At 38.2% G+C, this 21,217-nt stretch overlaps 1 protein-coding gene across 4 annotated transcripts in view; it reads left to right on the forward strand.

Moving 5' to 3' along the window:
- The first annotated feature begins 9,755 nt into the window (after positions 1 to 9,755).
- The window catches only part of ajap1 (adherens junctions associated protein 1), a 47,660-nt gene continuing 36,198 nt past the window's right edge, over positions 9,756 to 21,217 (forward strand). For 3 of the 4 annotated variants that reach the window (XM_015337271.2, XM_015337270.2, XM_015337274.2), the window contains exon 1: positions 9,756 to 10,622. In XM_015337271.2, the coding sequence (XP_015192757.1) occupies positions 10,594 to 10,622 (29 nt within the window). In that variant the 5' untranslated portion in view covers positions 9,756 to 10,593. Of the gene's footprint in view, positions 10,623 to 11,597; positions 11,712 to 21,217 lie in introns of those variants that run through there. The other variant, XM_015337272.2, reaches the window with a different exon arrangement.

Consider the following 21,217-nt stretch of genomic DNA (forward strand, 5'->3'; position numbering starts at 1 on the left):
CACATAGACCGCAAGGTGAGTGTCCTCTATTGGTCCCACTAACACCTCTTCCAGCAGCAACCTTAGCTTTCCCAGGAGGTCTCTCATCCAGTTACTGACCAGGCTCACACCTGCTGAGCTTCAGTGGGTTGCCAGTTGTGAGTAGCCGAGTGATATAGTGCTGTCTGAGCTACTTGCTTTAAACATTTTTAAATAAGAGCATCTAAGCACAAGCTCTACCTTTTAAAAATTGCTTTCTTAATGTACAAACTCAAAACTGTTTGCTATCCATAATGCACACCTACAGTATAAGTGTGACACCAGTAGCTACACACTATCTGAGAGTGCGTGAAAGTTTCAATAGTAGTTTTTGAATGAAAGTCTCATATAGTCCATCAGATGAGTACAGTAGCTGTAATAAAAGTGCAATATTTGGACTTCGATTTCATCAGGGAAAAGGCCACCAGACTGAGGTACTGTACAGTATGTGATCCCTAAGTAAACCTTATCCCTTAGTGCAAAGGACAACAGAAATCTTTTGACCTAGTTTTCAGCCCCAAGTCAAGAAAGAATATCCATGTCAAGTCCACTACTTTATTGCTAAAGTACTACTGTCAGTTCTCCAATTTCCACTTCAAGAAAAGAGGAGGGAGAAAAACATGATTTGTTACATCTTGAAATTGTCACCAGCTGATTATACAGTACCAATTTGTACAGGTGGTCACAGAATATTTTTGGATGGAAGCCTCTCTCTTGGACATTTTGGTTTTCTGTAGATCTGGGAAGTGCCCTGCTGTGTTATGCTTCACCTGTGAGGACCCCTGACCCAGTCTGAGCTTAATCGCATTCGCTACACTCCTCACACGTGGCAGGTCTCTGCCCTCCCCTGCAGTTCGCAGTTCACCTTGGTCATGCAATTTTTGCCGTTGTGTCCATAAGAAATGCAAACTTAACATATGAAACACTGTAAATGCAAACGCTGTGAAGCCAAACTGAAGAAGAGCAGGGTCAAGACTTTTTTTTTTCAGGCACCCTGCCTGCATCACATAAAGAAGGTACTGTAGGCAGGTTATACTATCTGAGCCACAGTCAATGGCTCTGGTTTCTAGGAGTGGAAAGATTAGAGAGCACATAACCCCGCTTCCCTGCTTGGTACACCAGTCACAGCTTCAGAACACTTTGCCACAGCTGCTTCTTCTTGTACTAGAGGAGGGCTTGTCTTGTAGCTAAGGAAGCTACATTAAGAGGACTGATTTTTTAGATTGGCAGTGCTGCATTATGGAGATGTTTTGGATCATCCAGTTATGCTACTATAACATAATACTATAGGTCCTGACCTGCACTTTGGTATAGTCTATGTGTGCTTTTTCTTTCACACTAGATTTCCCTTTTAAGATCTTTTGGACCAGGTGGCAGGTGAGATTTCACATTCTGTGTACCACTTCTACTGCAGAAAACCAAGCACTATCGACTTGATTAGCACATCATCCGTTTCCTATTATGTATACCCTTCGTCACGTCCATTTCCAGTCGGGAGCACAGGCCTAGTGAAACTCAATTTATCTATCTGATGTGGTTCACAGACTACACTAGAGATATTAGAGTTTTTCTTTCACCTAGCAGTCAAATCTTACCCTCGGATCCGTTCTTTTGAAGCTCTTTGGGGAATCTGAGGAGTTCTCTGTGCTCAAAGAAACCATATTGAACCTGCCTTCGATAAAACTAAAGGGTCTGTGCTCACATCTCTGTATCAGTGTCATTACATTATTCTGACTTCAGAGGTTAGGGACAATTAGGAAATTTTTCTACTTTTCCTTTATCTTTCCTCATCAATTATATACTGTAAATCATATTTGATTAATCCGATATCTATTTCAATTGAAAATGGTGTTCCTTGGACCTTATAAATATTAACTACAGTATCTTTGCCGTCAAGACAATTCATGTTTACTGTACATTGCATGCTTGCCTTGCTTCAGTGTACCATATTTTCGCTCTGTCATACTTTTTCATATTGTTTTTCTGTGCACCACTAAAGCTACAAAATCCCCAAAGATGTGCTTGGACTTTGAACTACTTCGGAGATACAGATTACTGAGCAGCTGCGAGCAAAGCATGAATGAATATGAGAGAGGTGAGGGGAGAAGTCAGGGAGTGTTACCGTGTTAGCGGTGTGGCATATTTTCCATGCATTAGGTACAGTACATTGACAGTAATGGCCTTGTCTATTGGAGCTGCTCTGCACCGCCCCTGAAGCTGACTTGATAAAACGATTGCAAATGAAAGAAATGAAATATAAAATGGAAAAGTCAGTGGGCTTTACAGGTGGCACTTGAGGCCACAATCCCCCCGTAGTGAAAGCAGACTGTACCAGACAAGGAAACAGCAGCAGGGATTGGAATAGGAGGTCATATTTATAGAGAGCCTGAGCTCATTTATTTGACAGATGGGTGGAAAGACATTAGCTCAAAAGATACAACTTGCTCACTGCACAGGTAAGTTCAGTCATCTTCTCCTTAAATAAAATTACCACTGCAACTGCAATTAGTTTTTGGGATTGCACTGGTACCGCAATTAGTACCAATACAATGTCAGCAAACCAAATTTTGGGGGTACTGTATCTACAACTAATTGAAAATTCATTTTCCTGGTTAAAAAAGTGTTCATACACTGTATCTCCCTATAAGTCCATACTGTGCTCATTATAGAGTATACAGTAGATATATCAGTATACGTTTTGTGACAGAGGGTGGAGAAGATTAGGGTAGGAATAATCAAGGATTGCAAATATCACAGGATAAACAGATAAAATATATCTATATCTCTTTTTAATCGTGAATCTGAAATATATGAAATAGACTATGAACTGTGATTCTGCTAACGGTTCACAATGAAAATTATGGAAGTGTTATTTAAAGAGGTCAAACTTCTTCGTATGTACTGTACTGTATGTAGCTAATTTGTCAGTCTAACTATAAATTAGCTGTCATGGAAGTGCCGGATTCAGTGTCTTTGAAGGTGACTTGTAGGCATTAAATGGCTAATACACATTTTTTTAAATGCCTTGAGACACTTAAATACTATAGGATGCAAAGAAATCATATACTGCTGCTTCATCTAATTAAAATAACATGTAGTTTCTTAATATATACTCTACATGCTGTGAGGATGTTAAAGTGATTTGATTATTGAAATTAATCAGTTTCTCTTTTTTTCCCTTTTGGTGGATTTATTTCCTCTCTGTTTCAAAGAGAGAAATGCTAATGACACTGCGCTGCAGTTTGCTGTGAGTCAGACCATCCCCCACGTGGCAAAAACTTCACTCTGTCTCGTGTTTGGGAGTGCGTCATGACAAGTTCAAAGACTCCCCATCTACGTCTCTCTGAATCCCTGCAAGAGTTCTTAAATAATGTAAGAATTTCAATTAAATGTTTCAGACAAGATGTTAGGTGTGTACACGTGTGTGGGAGTGCTTGCTCTAATATCTTCACTAAGGAAGAGTATAATAATGTAACTGATAATGATACTGGGGCCTAAAGTTACTGTATTATTTGATTTTTAATCACCCAGAATCGCTAGAATCCCTTTGTTGATTAACTCAGTTCACTGCTACAGGCCTTCCTTATAGTACAGAAGAAATGAGGACTGTTTTTCTCCATCTCAATCACAGCCAGCTCCACAATGGACTTCGGTGCTGAAGGGACACGCAGTGAAGGATTACTTCTCTTATCAGTGACAACCCAAGCGCAGGGGAGACAAATCCCACAAGTCCAGGCTGCACCAGAAGAAGTAAGAGAAGGACAGTAAGGACTGCCTGTGTGGAAGAGTTACTGTACAGTATATGAAGAGTCTCAGGGAGTGAGACTGAGGTTAGAGTTGTTTGTGTTGAGGCCCCTAAACGCCTCAGCTGCCTGTTTGGGCAGATTGGGACTGAAGAGGTCTAGTCCGCAGCTCCAAAAAGAGCTAATTTTGCTTTGTTTGGTGTTTTTTGTTTTCCTGCACCCTGTAAATAAAAGAGCACTTACTTTTCACCTTACAGTATACCTGCTTTACCTTGACCTGCCTATCAAAGTTCCTATTTTATGACACCCTGTACCAGTGTGTGTAACACACGGTACACTTGGCTGATTCAAGAGACCCAGATCCCAGTGACTGTAGGAAAATAGCATACAGCCAGTGTAAGAGCCCTGATCTTGACCATTGATATAGTCCAGACTTGGTCCTCTTACTACAAGGCTCAACATACACTCTGAGCAAACATCTTTACAGATTGAACCCCTTGGGAGTGCCCTAATTATGTTTTCTAATGGCGAAAAGGAGTATTATTTTACAAATACTCAAGTATTTATTGAGCAACCTGCTTTCTTTTTTACTCTCTTTCAGTTAGTTACCTCATTCTCCAGGCAAGAGAAGAGTCTGTGGTTGCTATCATTTTTGTTTTCTAGATCACTCTGGGAGCAATGGGACTTCTTGATTATTCAGGAAATGTTCTGTTCTGTCTGACTGCAGCACATTCCTGGTTCAGTCCAAGTCAGAAAACCCCAGGAACTGGGCTTACAGATATGCTGCCGGAAGGATGGCCCACACATTATGAATCTATCATAATCTGGTGATTGACTGGGTCAGAGTTCTGCAACCCAGTCAGAGGTCAGGATATGGAAAGGGATATCATCACATAAAATAACTGAAATAACTGTGTCAGATAACTGAAAACCATTTGTGTGATCAAAAATATTCTAACTGAGACAGCTTGCACTGTTACAGATTTTTAGAATAATTTTGATAACCCCTCTGCACTCCTGTGAGAATGCATGTATATGCATGTATACTTCATTGTATATGAAGTATAGCTTAAATAAAGCCAGTGCTTTCTTTGCTGTACACAGTATATATCTGTGGCTTCATCAGGGGTTCTCTATGTCCTCAGTTCAATTCCAAACAGTAGCACCTGTCTCTGTGGGCTTTGCATGTTCTCCTCATGTTCAGGGGAGTTTTCTGAGATCTCTTAATTGTCCCTGTTTGTGTGTATGCATTTGTGCACTTCGCAATGAACTGGACTCTGCATCCACATAAGCAGATTGCTGGTAACTGACAGATTAATTTGTGCTCATTTTATGTTCAGTTTTGAAGCATAGAATTTCTCAGCTCTCGATTTGCTGCTGTCAGAGTGTTGTGTGACAAAAGCAGTGATAAGAAACCCCACCTACTGGTGCCAAAACAGTAATAATTCTTTTAGAAGATGATCTCGTGTAAGACATTTGTGCTAACCAGCTGCCACCATCTAGCATGTCCAAAACCAAGCAGATATTCACTTGCATATGAACAGAAAGCAGAGTTTTGAAATGGTCAGACCTGTTTTCATCTCTGTTTGCAAGTGCCCCGATGTTACAAGCTCTTTCATGCATGACATAGGCCCCTGTATGTGTGAATTATTATCTAGATCATTTTGACAGCCATGTTTAATTCATTCTTGTTTGGCAGGTGTGCATCCTCTCCCAAATAAAACCTTAGTTTGTGCGGGTTGCAATTCCATCTGTAGGCCATCTGTTATTTTTACATTTTCCTCATATTTTCTTATATAGAATTTTTTCTTGTGCATTATCTGAAATGGTTTTTGGGGGGGTGCAGAGAGGGTAACACATATAGAAGATACTCCGTTCAAACGGTTCCCTCGATCTGGTCCCTTCAGGGCATGATTAACAGTGTGATCTGTTCTAACATATAGGCAGTGAATAACTCATCTTATTACCATTGCCTGTAACAATATGACAATGATGAATCATTTCAATGGATATTTGGTATATCGCTTTTGTTAGGGAGTGCAAATCATAACCTAAACTTAAGAAAGGCATCCGTGGAGGGTATGTAGTAAGCAATATGATACTGTATAGAGTGTTAATGCCACCAGAGCTGGGTGGCTATAAACTACAGAGGAAAGCTGAGTATTCTGTTGAAAATACAGTGGGTGTTGGATTTCTTTCCTTCTTGCTAGAATATGTTCATATGTTGCTGGACAACAAGCATGAGTAAAAGGATGCTTAAGCGCATGCCTTTTTTTCTTTTCTCATCATTATCTAATTGCATTTTCTCTCTCCATACTACACTACAGTATGTAATGAACGTCTGATAAGCTTGTTTTGGATACAGCTGTTCTGTTTTTGTTATGCACTACAGTAGGTGCTTTTCCTTACTCTTTTTGGCAGGGAAAGCAAAATACATTGCTCCTCTATCAGCTACCCAAGTGGACATCAATTAAGAATTAAGAAGACCATTAGTCTTGATTTAGACCTCCTTTACACAGTGAACACCTCTTTAAATGGCTTTTTATGAGTCATATTACTGTAGTCAATCGTATGATCATAATGAATTAAAAGAGTTATAAGCTATAGAGCATGTACAATAGTACCAAAAAATCTGCAAACCTGCCAAGAAAACTACTATAAAGATGCAAAGGGTTAAAAAGATATGGATTTTGCTCTCAAACACACCACAGAGTTAATTTTAGTTTATTTCTGCTAAGGGCATCTGATTTTCAACAGGCTACCTTGTAAATTAATCTTTCACTTTCATTCCGGGAATGCCTCTGAATTTTCTTGAGGACAAAGTGCTCTATATTGCACATAATGCAATATTACTAGGGATAAACCTATGACTTTGGGCTTAAGAGACTACTATTGCAAGTCCTAGTGGAGCAGAAAACGAGTTCCTAGACCACTGAATAAAAGCACCGCTGGATATTCATCAATTCTCCTCCTCCATGTCTGTTGCTTGATTTTTTTAATCTGCCACAAATCAACGATGATTAGAATGCGATTAGCGGGCATTGAGCGGATTCTGTATTAATTCAGAAGGAGGGTGTTGAGTTAAAAATGAAAGGACGAACACTTTATTTCTCAGAGGCATCCAGATCCCTGCTGCTGTACATTATGGATAGAAATAGACGCTGCCCTCATTCTTACTTAAAGCATGGAGCAAAAGGTCATGGAACAGCAATTGTTCTGCAAGACAATTCCAAACAACGAAAGTACAATACCTCTCATGGCTCAAGTATGTGGCTTAATGAAAAGAAAGCCTTAAGTGCAGCCTTGGGAACTAGGAGAAATCTACAAGTTTAACTTCATCACCAGGCGGTCCCCCAGCAGTATCCTCAGCAACATCGTAGAGAGGAAATCAGAGGTGACTCAACAAAAATATTGACATGGCTGAACTGAAGGAACCTTGGAGAAACTAGTGTTATAATGCAAATGAAAGGAAACTCACTGGAAGGAGAGCTTACAGTACATACTGTGCTTTCGACCATGTCAAACCCAAGTTACAACAGCTGTTTAATTTATAAAGGCTTTGTAGAAAGGAGAATATAGCCTGGCATTCATTATTTTCTTAAATTTAAGCCACTCATTACACAATACAAATATTTAATATCTAGTGCTACACAGCAATCTACATTACTCTTGTTCTTACCTCCCTTGCCTACCTCCCGAGTCATTTGGTCACACGATAGCAACCACTTTTTTTAGAAGAAAGACCTTCAGGGTAAAGAATTACATGCCAGACTGTAACATGAGACGCATTTAGGAACTTAATTGAAATTTTACACTGAAGAGCAAGTTTTTAACCCTGTTATTACTAAAGCTCTATAAATGGCCCTTGTTATAAAAAAAAAGAACTGTAGACTGCAAATTTTAATTTATGAAAAGTCATACATTCTTTATATCCTGTCTATTAGAAATTAGAGCCCAGGAGTTTATATTATTATATAAGGTGCTACTTATTAATCTCCTGAATTACATGTATTTGATTCCCTCTGGCTACCTGGAAGAATACTAACTCTTACTCTAGGGTTGTGCGAGTCTGGATTAAGCTCACCAGGCAAGTTGTTGAAGCTGATACCTTGGCGTCTTTAAAGAAGTGTCTGGATGAGATCCTGGGATCAATTAGCTACTATAAAACAAATGAGCTGGACAGGCTCAATGGTCCCCTCACATTTGTAAACATTTTTATGTTCCATGTGTAAGATTAGAATTCATATTCAATACAACTATCCCTACTGACACAACGGAAATGTAAGGCCATGAGCAGCCATCTGGCTAGGAGATTCCAGTGGGTGCTTGGAAAAATTATTTTTGTTATGCTCCGAGAGAGATCTCTGGTTGTGTAGCCTCTACTGCCTTAATGAGAGGATTTTGAGGAATATTTTAATTTATGAAAAAAAAAAACATTTGGGAGCCGTAGAGTGCTCACTGTTGTCTGAATATGGGGAGGGCAAGCTCCCAGTTTAATTATGCTGACAAGCATACTGTATGTTGCCTTACTAATTGAAGAAAAAGAGGAAGGGAGGACTAAAAATGAGGAGATCTTTAGTCTGCCCTTGTGAGCAGTCAGACAATGGGAATGCGTGACTTAGTGATGAACAGAAAAGAAATACCTTTACAGAGTCTTACAAATCCCCCAACAGAGCTGAGATTTATTTGTTTTAATTGAAGACAATCTCAGTTCCCTTGCCTCTAACGGGAACTGGTACAGTGATTTTTTTCCCCTTGTTCAATATCTCGAAGAAGAAGGCCGACCATTATTCTGTTCTCTGGGGAACAATTTCAGAGACAAATACAAAGCATTTGTCTTGTTTTGGAAACGCCAATCTGCTGGACTTTGTCTGTTTTCCTGGTGGCAAGACAACAGTGTGGACAGAAAGACATACTGAAGTATTTAATACTCCCAACGGGTCAGCAATTCAACCTCTTACATAAACTGGGGATATGGCAATTTTAATACTTTTGCCTCATTGTAGGGGTATATTTATTTTCAGGTTTTGGTCCTTTTATAAGAGACATTTTTTTTAATGATATGATCGGTATTGTGGTACAGTGGTGAGCATTGCTGCCTTGGAGCACTGGAGCTCTGCGTTCAATCTCAGAGCTGGGATGTTATCTGAGTGGCTTTTGTATGTTCTCCTTGTGTTCTTGTGTTCCTCCCACAGTCAAAAGACAGGCTGGGTTTTGGCTGGAATCAAACTTGTGTGATAGTGCCGACTTCTAACACTAAGCTACCAAAATACTGTACATGCTGGGAGGTTAACTGGCTTCAGGGAAAAACTCTGACTTGAATGGAGTGGTTAGAAAAAGAATGGATGACGATATACAGTACATTTAAGATTTTCTAATCTAAACGGTGTTGCACATTATCTATCGAAGATGTTGGCACGACCGTGGCATCACGCTATACTGTACCATTCTCCAGAGAAAGACTACTTTATTTGCAATTGAAATTCCATACAGAAAGTACTCATGTGATTTTTACTGGTCTTCTTTTTGTGTCTGTCATATCTTTCAGGATTTTGTTTTCTCTGTCTAAACCACTGATTGTGTTTTTTTACAAACCGGTTTCTGAATTAAATTACTTGCACCGCTACATTTATCTTTCGCTCTTGATGAAGCTGATACCCTGAGGAGTAGGGGAGAGAATACAGTACATCGTTTCTATCTAGAAAAAAAAAAATTGCCGAAGTGACTTCGTTATGAAGCAATCCAACAAGAAGTGGGTTTAACGTAAGATGTAAGACTGTTTTGTTTTTTTAAAATGTCTCTTCTGGCTGTTCGGTTTCCAAATGACTTCCAAACTAAGTGTGTTACTGGGCTTAACCTTCTGTGTTAATGTCTGTGCCTTTCCGTTTGCATATCTGTCTTTGTGTGGGGTGGGGGTGTCTTATTATATTACATATTTGACTTTAAAATGACGTCACGTAAGTGTCGGGCTAGGCTGGACTATCAGGTTGTTAGTCGGAGAGAAGCAGAGGCTGCGGTGCGGTATGATAACATTTCACTGTCTCTCCAAATGATAAGTGCTACATTTTTTTTCATTCTCCCTCCGCGTGAGGAATCTCGCCTCCCTAATCTCATTCCCCCCGTCAACCAGTCGCAGAGTTGCGTTTCCTTATATTTTTTCTGATTTGTTTTTATAATCCAACTGCATGCGAAGTGCATCACACTGGCATCCGTGCTGAAACTGAGGATGTATTCTTAATTTTTCTGTTGTATTTTCCTTTTTTTAAAAAAAAATATCTGATGTCTTGGTCCTGTATTAAAACATTAGCCTGAAACAAATGCGTGATCACTTCCAGAGCTGAAACACACCAGGAATGACGGCGGTTCGTCTTGTGTTTTGCACTCCTTTATCTCTTTCGTGGCTTTTTGGGGGAGACTTCGCGCAGGAGTATATATTGTGCTTTTGAATAAATCGAAAGTTTGATTGATGTGAGAGATTGGGCAGAAGGAAAGGCTTTGAAAAAACTTAGAAGACCACCTGCCCCGGACAGATACCACTGCCTTCTTCAGCTGCGTTCTTTAGAAATCCATCTGAAAGACAAGAAAACAATTGAGCAACTTACGGTTCATGATTTTTCTCCTTTTTGTTATTCCTGGAGATAAACCTTCCTTTTAGGAGTTGTTAAACGCTTCCGACCCTGTGGCAAACCTTCAGAATGATTGCGTTATTAATATCTGGAATAAGGTCCCTCGCTTAATTGTTCAATGTGCATCTGCCGGCATCTGGGGAAAGATTTGTTTATATAAATGGGTGGATACTTGAAGAAGTGATTCGGGATTTATTGTAGAGAAAATGTGGATAAAAAGATTTATTGCGCACAGGTAAGAAATGTTGAATTCACGTTTCTGGTTTAGTACCCGACAGCTACGGGAAGTTATTTAATGTCTCGTTTGCCAGCTGTACGAGACAAACGCGTTTACCTGAAGTGGTGTGCATGTTGCTAGAGCAATGAAATTTGCAAACCTTTAAGGAGAATTCACATTCCGTCGTTCATTTTCCCCCTTTTCAAGCTTGAACTAGTTTGTCGTTTATTCTTATGTGACGTTTTAGACGTCGGTGGTGACAATAAATGTAAGCGTTCCAGTATTCAATGCCTTTTTTTTGTGCAAACATTTTGTTACTCGAATGACTTCGTTTTAATTGGGAAAACAATTAATATTTGCAGCCGTTTTGGAACTTCAAGAAAACAGCCGTAGAAAATGCTTTGTGCACTAGGGGTCGCTGAATTTACACCATAAGAACGAGATGATAATCGCACTTACGTCTGACTGAAAAGGCTTGTACTGATGCAAAGGCGCACGACAGTATTAAAATATATGTTCAAACAGTTATTTTTTATAAAATCGTGAAATGGTATTTTGGCCAAGGAAAATAATTTTAATCACCCACACAGAGGTTTTCCTTATGATTCATCTTAAAAGAATTGTTAAATCAAAGCACGGGGATAATACAAGTAATTGGAAGGTAAATTAAAAGCGTCCCTGTGATAATATTCCTTCAGCTCAGCCGACAAAAAAACAGGTTAATTTAAACTTTGCAGCCTTTTTGTTTGCTTTAACGCTATAAGGTGTCTAAAGGGTGATGGAAGTTATTTATCTCAACGAGGAAAATGGGAATCAAAACGCAATTTCTACTGTACATGTGAATATTACTTAGTGCGCACCGACAGGCGCCTACAGTAGGTTTGCAATTTCAAACGCTGTAATATGTAATAAGTACCAATATGATATAGAATAATATCAGCCTCGGCGCTGGATTAACTGAAAACTGCCATTTTGCGGGCTCTTTTCATAACCCTGATATTTCACATTGTCGGTTCAAAGGCGTCGAGTTGTGAAGAAAGAAGTTTTGAAAACCCCCTTTAAAATCACATCACAATCTCCCCTGGCTGCAGTTCCGTTTAAAAGAATGTAAGTAGATAATTATAACGCGGAGGAAGCGATTGCTTTCGGGACGGAGATTAAGCATTCACATAATTCTTAACAGTTTGTACAAATACGGGAGATGTTTCGAGCAAGATTTTGTCTTCAGCTCTGGATAAATGCATTGCCAAGGTTACGCAACGTAATTGTGGTAGCCAGATAAGGTATATTCTAATATCGTGAAAATAATATGTGAATGGTATCGTTGAATGACCTCAACCCCCAAACCTCAATACTCCATGAAAAACTTGGAATGACGACTACCTGTGAACTATATATGCAGAGATGTCTTTTGAAGCCCGTACTAAATAAAATGTTATCTTTTATGAATCGGCTTCCTAGAGCTAGAATCACAAAACCGTATTGTAATTTTACACTTTAGGTTTTTGTAAATATTTAATTTAGAGGTCGTGTGGTTCGTCGTTTCCACTGGTTTCAGTGTTCAGTTTCGTGACTCAACACAGCCTAATAGAGAAATCTCGCTCGCTTTGAGAAGACAGTTGTAAAAGCTCACTCTTAGGTGCTTAATGCCGTTCTTTTTCACTGAGATGCAGAACTAAAGTACAACCTGTTTTTTTTTTTACTATTATTCAAGTGCACTTAAAGTATGAATTGGCAGTAGTTGTAAGTCACTATAAATCAGCCAGCGGCTGTGGTTCATTTCACAGCTGTTAAATTTCCTTCACATGAGATGCTAGGCGAGTTCTAGTCTAACATGTGGGTGCTGTTCATTCTGAAGCCTTTTTTTCTCCGTGGAAGTTATCTGGGAACTACTGTGCATCCGCCTGACTTGGTCAGATTCAAACGTGTCAGGAAAACACTTTGCCCAGATACAAAATGACTCTCCCAAGTCGGGCCTTCCTTTTTCAACATGTACAGTACTTGCTTCCAAGGGCTGCTAATTAGTTGTTCTTCTTTAGAAGTCCGTGTTGCAAATCCTGGAACATCTTACAATAATACAGTCAGTAATAATAAACGTCAGCATGGTCATCCAGTATTTTTGTAAAATGCATTTGCCATTTCTTCTGTGTTTATAATATTTAGGTGTAATCAGCAGTCTGAAGGAGAGTTTATTACTACCATCTGTGTGCCTAATGGTTTTGGTGGATAAGATTCTGGACTTCTCGACACAATGTTTTTATCATTAAGTGTTACTTTATCTGCATTAAATGTAGATTGTAAAAATAACATAAATTTCAAGAAAGAAAGTTTATTTTTGTTTTTTTTTTCCACCAAGGAACACTTATGACCAGAATCCGTAGTTTAAAACGTTCAGCCTTTGTTGTGGGCCGAAATGTTTAAACCTCACCCTGAGGTTATTTTAATAGAATTTTAAACACAGATTATGCAAACAAACAATTCAGCACTTTTGTTCCACAGTTTTCCTACAACGGGAGCATTTGCTTTCTTTTTATTACTTATTTGATTTCAACTCGGCAGTTTTAATTGATACTGTATATGCTGTGCAGTCAGGAATCGCCCATCACTTTGGCTTAGAGCGCTGATCCTGTACCCACACGGCTGACCCATCAGTGGAGCTCCACAGTTTTTCACGCTCCGCGAGCCGCGCAGAGCTGTTGTGGACTTGCAGCGCCTGTTGGACAAGTGCACAACCAGAGCAGCTGCCGCTCTCGCAGCCGGCAAGCCTGCAGGGGGCGCTGTTTCTGGGGGCGCTGAAAGATCCCTGGCCAGCTCATGTCTACCCAAACCCCGAGCGCGGTCAGACCCGTAATATACAGTACATCACCCCAGTTCACGTTGAGCTCAACAATCCAGACAGGTGGAACAGTTCACAAGCTCAATTATTTGCTTTATTATGCTGAAATATAGGTGAATAGATGCCCACGGAGTCAGTGCTGACCACTAGTGGTAAGATAAGAAAGTACTTATTATATATTCACAAGCGTTAAATCGCATCGTCATACTGTAGTTAAGTACAACAACTAAACTCCTATATCATTTGTTTACATTAGTAATACTGTTCACTGTGTAACTGTTGTATTTCAACATGGGGCCACAGCCACATTTTATTTTTTTAAAGCTATACATGTTCAAACAATGAAAAGCTGAGTTACAAAAATATAGTTATTAATATTTTTAAATATGGATATTCATTTAAACACAACCTGCTGTTTAAATAGAGCCCACCCTTTTACCTGGAGAATGCATAATTTTCTTGGCACTTATGTTAATTTGACTGGCTAGCTAAACTTGTTTTTAGCTGTGTTAAGGTTTCAATGAGCTGCATAGCAAAGGCTTTAAATAGAATTTTACCATTTCTGTATGGAGATCTGTATGCCATGTGTTTCTATTAGTTTTACTCCTGTAATATATTGCTACTACCTGCATATATGAAGACTTATTTACTATTAGGGGTTTTGGATGAGATTTAAGGATGATTATAATGAAAGACTGCACAATGATACATTGGTTCTCTTGTTGTTTACAGTGGTGAATATGTTCGTATACCTGTGTTTAATGTGAGTGTTCTTGATTAGATTGATGTAGAACCTTAGAGGTATTGATTTCTATCCGCTTTGGTAACAATTCCTTGAGTACACTGACTGTCTAAGACTGGAGCCATGTATACAGTAAATGTTTTGAAATATATAATGAAATGCCTTGTGACACTTGTCCTTACAGACAAACCATAAAATGAGGTAATGCATCACAAGCAAACTGTAGCTTTGCAAGTTCATTTTGTAGTAAGTCTACCGAATGACAGGGGATTTAAGGTCATTAATTACCTGGTTGTTCAATTTTTTCTCTCTTGAAATCAAACCCAAGAGCTAAGTCTTGCAATGGTCCAGATCCTGACCCAATTCCATACTGTATTACATAACGACATTCTTGCTTGAGTTTCAGGGCTTGCGTAAAAAAAATGTGATCATTTTCTGCTTTTATGCAGCCTGCATCAGTCCCATACTCCACATGTAAATGAACTTTTTGTTGTGAACAGATGAGATGTGCACTATGAGAATGATTCTAACCCGCGTTTGGCCCTTGTATTTCCTAGCTTAGCTGAAACAGAATGGCCAGGCTTAATTTCCCTTCTTCACTGTGAACAGTGACAGAAAGAGCAATCATACACTGTAAAATGGAAGTCATGTGAGAAATCTTTTTTGCGTCCCTTAAATCCATCATGCTTTAAAAATAGGCAAGATAGCAGTTTGCATAATTTATTTCAAGAGAGACAATTGATAGTGTGACACACTTTTCTCATTGTACACTCCGCTGTTGAGCTATTTGTTTATACGATGTCTGCTTCACATTATGCATTATACTGTACATTGTGTGATTATTATTTTCCAATGAAATGTCAGTGAATATTCATTGTGTCTTTTGTAATCTCTCAGAGGTTATTATATGAGCCTAGACCATCAAAAGAGACTGCTATGTTTTTATGATATGATAAAATCATTTCTTTTATAGAAAATGTTGGATATATACTAAGTCTAGAAAATAGTATACAGTGTATGCTTTTGCAATGCAAAGTACCTTTTTACAACAGTACCTTATCAAATTTCAAATATACCTTTTTAGATATTAAGTATTTTTTATTATTAGCACTATTTTGACATCTGAAATGGAATGATCACCGTTTTTTTCTAAAAAAACAAATAAACTGTATCTTCATATATAAAAATACAATTCAACATTTTTTTTTTGTTCTGTACTTACCTAAGCACGAGTTGCACTATTTTTATTGGAACCTCATTTAGAAAAAAAATGTTCTACTGTAAGATGGAAGGGGAATTTTTTAATGTTTAGTGATAAAAGTTACAGCTCTAAAAAAGAGAAAAATATTTTAAATTAACAGTAGTTAGTATTGCATGCATAGGATAATGCATACTCTAGAAAACAGGAGTTTATTTCTCAAAGCTTGAAGTGAATGCATGTAAAATGCTTGCACAAGATTGAAGTGCTCTGCTTTGGTTTGGTGAGAGTCATTACTGTAACTAACCTTAGCCTGCACACACAGTACATTAACACTGAATGTGGTCACAGAGCCCATCCTGGCGCTGGTACTTTGGGATTAACATTGTGGACCATTAAGAAATCAAGAGGACTGTACAGTCTCGGGTAGAGTGGAGAACCCCGTTGTTGTGCTTACATAACACACCATTGTAACCTGCTGATGTTCAGTGCTACAATGAGTAAAACTGAGTAGCAGCCGTGGAAAAAAGATGATGATGTACAGTACAGTGCGGTCTGAAACTGGAGCACATGAAAAATTCAATACAGGCTGGAGGTCATGGATTTGTACCTGTTGTGGTATTTTAAAACATCTACTGTATGAAATAATCTGCTGCTCAAAATACTCCTTACATCCTGTAGTTTTCTGTATTCTTATCTGCTCATCTGACTTTACAAATGAATATACGTTCAACACTGCTCTTAAGATATTACTATTGTAGGAGTTGTTTTAAACCTTGTAGAACTGCTTTGAAGTGGTAATTCTGTTACTCTTTATTATGGAGATATGGTATCAATTCATCACTAGGAATTGATTTTTTATTCTTCATTTGAAATTTATTTTGGCAGAAGGCTATTATACTTCATCTTTTTTCCTTTTTCTTTGAAAAATAGCCAATCGATTTGTTCTGTTATTGCGGAGCTGCGGTATAAAATCAGATGGCACTCATTTCATTTGCAGCCGTAAAAAGTTTATCTCCTGTGCAATCGATAAGCCTCAGCATGAAAAATTAATCAAGCACTTTTGTTCACAAGCAAAATTCAAAAAGAAACAACCTGCTGTAAATAGAAACAAAGGAGGCTTAACAACAGACATCTTTCACAGCTGTAAAAAATAATGAAAATCCCTATTTTATATGTATTTTTAATTCTGCTTTATAATTATTATCAGCCTTATAATAGTTGTTCTTGGAGTTTCTGACATGTGCAGCTCTAAAGTTTGTTTTCAGGGCTTTATGAAGAACTGTCTCTTTTTGTAAACCTGTACTAAAGAGAGCAGCTTTTTTGTACTAGTCAGTTTTTCTTGCAGCTTTAAAGCTATTGTGCATTGGGATTAATCTGCAGGTTTTTAATCTGCCCCTAGAAGCTATTATGGTTTCAGACTTTTTTTTTAACTTTCATTTGCGGCTGAAGTTTGATGCAAATCTGATTCAATATTGTTTCATTCATCCCTGTCAAGCATCCGTTTCAGGGCCATGTGATTAGATTTAAATTGGAACCCTTGGTTGTAGACTGGGATGTCAGCATTGCCTGTGAACAGCCTTCCAGATACTGCGCTATGGTGAGGCTCTATTATTCTGGTAGATGTACTTCCCAAATGAACTCTATCAAAGCAGTCAGTGTTGCATTGTACTGTATGTCACATTCCATATTTATGGATGTCAGTTTGTCTGAGTGCATTATATAAAAAGTACTATCTGAAGCAAAATGGCATATCTGTCCTGGCAAATATTAAATAACTGCATTTGTCTGGTCTGCTTTTAAATATTAAGATGTGCATTTTTTTGGTGGAGCAGAGGTTAACTTGAATTTATTAATGATTTTATCTTTTTTGCATTTAGAAAGATACTGTATGACTCACCAACCAGGTTTGTTTTTATGGTAGGATTTGGGGCTTAAATATAGTTTTAAAGATAAGCTGTAAATAACTGAAGATGTTGCCTGTGTGCAGGTTTAGACTTCACTAGCAGACATAAAGTGGTGGAGCACTGTCAAACGTCAATAACCACAGAGTACCTCATGTTTTTCACAGAAACTATAATATGTCCTGATTCTTGATAGTTCACTTTTAGTGCCTGCTACACCTGCCTCTGTTCTTTGTGCATCTTAATTTGCCAGTTTAATTGGAACAAGATACAGTGGCAGCAGTTTCAGTAACAATCTGTTATCTGTTATCAGCTAAATACGTCCCCTGGTAAAGTATCATACCATATACCAAATAAACAATTAGAAATGTTTTCAATATGGAGCACCTTATATACAGTATACTTCTTTAAGAACCTAACCTGCGATAATAGTAACTGTTCTAAATATAGAAGATTTTTTTTGTGCTACTTGATTTTTTCAATAAGACAATAACAAGGTATTACAATTTCATGAGCAACGTCTAGTTCTTAGGTTTGGAATTGACGTGAAACACTTAACATTTGCTTGAAGCCCTGCATGATAAAAAGAATGCCTCAAGTTTCCTTTTGGGCTGGAATCTGAGTAAATTAATCTAGCTAAAGAAAATTTACCCCACCATTGTGTGAAGAGCTGGGCTCCACTGTCGCAAACAGTTAAAGAGTTAGAGAGCACAGCAAACAACCTTCCTGTCATTTCTTCAAGAGCCGTGCTTCATTTTAAATTGAACACATGGGCACACACTGGAGGGCCTGGAGGTTTTAAGGTTTTCTGTCTACCTGAGCTGTTAATTACCTGATTGAACTCGTTATTTACTTTATCAGACAACTTGAAGGCTCTACTTCTTGTTGAGAAGCTGCAGATTTAAAGAGATCTAGGAAACATACTGGACATTAGCTCCTGAGGACAAACTGCTGCATGACCAAAGGCAGGAGCAAAAACCTAACAAGATCGGTTTTTGTACTGTCTGCATTATTTGTTTCAAACCACGTTTTCTTTTCCATGGTTTAATTGTTTAAACATTGTGACGAAGAGATGTCCACACAAGCCTAAGTCCTCTCTCCTCTATTTTATTATCATTAATAATAATGGCATTTGGATTATATTACAGTGCTGCTTTTACAGTAAATGTTTTTTTTTATGTTTAGACATACAGTTTGAATAATGAAGTTATTAAACTTTAATAAAGTTACAGATAATTTATTTAAATATACTCATAAGATGATTGTTTCTCAATATATTATGTTATATTGAGAAGCTATTGGAAAATGTTGCTGCATTTTGTATGATCTTCATGCAGTTCTTTACTTCTGCTTTCTAGCATCTTTATTAACCACATACATATGCTGTACATGTTGCTGATAATGTGGAAATCCAGATAGCATGTTAGGTGTGAGATGTACCGTATGGATAGATTGGGGGAACAAATCAATATTTGTAATTTGTTTCAGGTGGAAACTGGAAACAGAATGTTTCCTCACAGGATTTTGTGTAAGATGGAAAATGAATCTGTGTTATTGTAGAAGAGTGACTGACAGCATGTTTTCTGAAAATGTGAGCAGAAATTCTTCCACCTTTAATTCTCTGGTGAACATTACAGGACTTAAAGCTGCATATTTCTGCTTAATCCACATTGCTGTTCCTCCGATGTCTTCCAGAAGAAGTGAATGATTTTATTTTTTTCTGCAACTGTTGTGATTTAATTATCTAAATTAGACAAATGCTCATGCTTATAATCCTCTCGCATTCAAAACGAGCTCGAATAATTTTATAGAAAGGTGGGGTTAGGAGAACGCACTCCTGCAATTTGTAATCGCACTGAGGTGCTAAAATAATACATTTGTTTCTGTTGAAGTGAATGGCAGACTGTTGTTAAATAGCTGCTTTTCTGTTAAAATGGGATTTAGTAACTACAATATACATAATGCACTGTCAGGTTCGTGAAGTGTTTCAGATTCTTAAATGGCCCTGAAATGGTCTGCTCTGCAAATTGCATGTCCTGGTATTTTATTAAATGAGACAGCCTAAGGGTTCAGTACAACATGATAATACCATTATTATTATCAGAAGCATGCTTATTTGATTACATATTGTTTTTCCTGCATATATTAGTTTAAAGTATTTCTGTGTGATTCATAATCCTCACAGTGTTTCATGGAAGGAAATTTAAACTCTACGTTTGAGCATTTTTAATGAAAATGTTAAAAGATACTTTCAGTCTGTGTGGCATGGTGTCATAGTCATTAGCATTGCTGCCTTGCAGCACTGGGGCCCTGGGGTGCTACCTGTGTGGTTTGTATGTTCTCCCTGTGTTTGTGAGCGTTTCCTCTGGATGTACTGGTTTCTTCCTCCAGTCTAAAAACATACTGGTAGGTTATTTGGCTTCTGGGAAACCTGGCCCTTGCCGAGGTGTGAGTCTGTGTGTCTGCCCTGTGATGGATTGGTGTCCTGTGTACCCCATCTTGTGCCCGTTGATAGGGGGTTGGAAAATGTGTGGATGGATAAACACACCGTCTGCAACCAAACCTTTATCTCCAACCCCCTTTCTTGTCTCAGCACCTACTTGTGTTGATGTATACTGTAAATACAGTTCACTGAAGAAAACAAGGACAGTTTTGAACAGACACATTCTTTTTCCCTGCTGTGTGCACCCAACAGAAAATGACAAAATGCTACAGTAACATTGCAGATTGATCCAAACTATTACCCTGTCATCTCTGAAGACCCTTTCCTAAGGGACCTTTGTCCAGAGAATTTTCTTCCATTAGTCAGCAATGTCTTATAAGTTGTTAGCTTTTGTGTTTATTTTATACCTTTTTATGATGTTTGGTTTATAATAATCCACCCATCCCTTTTCTAACCACTTCTTTCAATTCAGGGAGGGTGGGACCTAACCCAGAAAGCAATGGGCACAGGGCAGGCTACACTCTGGATGAGATGCCAGCCCATTGCAGTAAACAATAAGACAGGCGTCTGTTAGGTGAATTTATTTTCTATCTGAAGTTCTAGAACCATTTTAGTTTTGTTCTTGGCTGCAAGTGTTTCTCCAGCCAAAGATAGGCCTCAATCATAAAACACAGGGAACAGACTTTTTAAAAATTATCTGGCACTTGCTGAAATGTATGATTAGATCCTTTATTATACAGAATTCCTTTAACACTGAATTCATACTACCTTCCATTGTGATTTAAAGGGCAAGAAGAAGAATTGTGGTAGGCATTTTTAATCCCCTTCATCATTGCTCGTGTGTTTAATGTCTTATGACAAGGGGGATGTGAAGTCCTACTTTTGAAATCTTGCATCATTTATTCTTCTGTAGTGTGCTCACTGGCATGCATTTCCACATTCTTCTATCGGCTCAGGCTTCAGAAATGCATCTTAGCTGACCTTTTCTTGAAAACTGGGGATTATTCTGGGTCAGTTTTCCTTAAAGGGCTATGATGTTTTGAATCAAACTGAGAAGGGATTTGGAAAAGAGTTCCCATGGACTAATTCTTCAATTCCCTTATCTTTCTCATGGGAAGGGGCTGCTTGTGATGCCCAGATTATACTCATTCTTAATTCCTCCAAGCCTGCTGTATGTTTAAACTATGCTACTAAAATGTATGTGTTTAGGATATTGTATATACAGGATGTGTTTGTGGAAAAGTATGTTACAGTTTTTTATTAAAACAACTGGAATCATTCAACTTTGAGTGGCATTTCACTGTCTGAATTCTAATTTCGGAAACATCCATGAAAGCAGCATTTTAACTTCAAAGGCTCAGAATCTTGCTTTCATTAGAACTATGCTAATCTGCTATTGTAGTGTTTGATGAACCAGCCATTTGCGTTGGTGGTAAAGCTGCCAGCAGCAAAGAGGACTACCTGCACAACAGCTGAGATCAGAGGGAGCT

The sequence above is a fragment of the Lepisosteus oculatus genome, chromosome 25 (assembly GCF_040954835.1).
Source record: "Lepisosteus oculatus isolate fLepOcu1 chromosome 25, fLepOcu1.hap2, whole genome shotgun sequence".
Taxonomy (NCBI): Eukaryota; Metazoa; Chordata; class Actinopteri; order Semionotiformes; family Lepisosteidae; genus Lepisosteus; species Lepisosteus oculatus.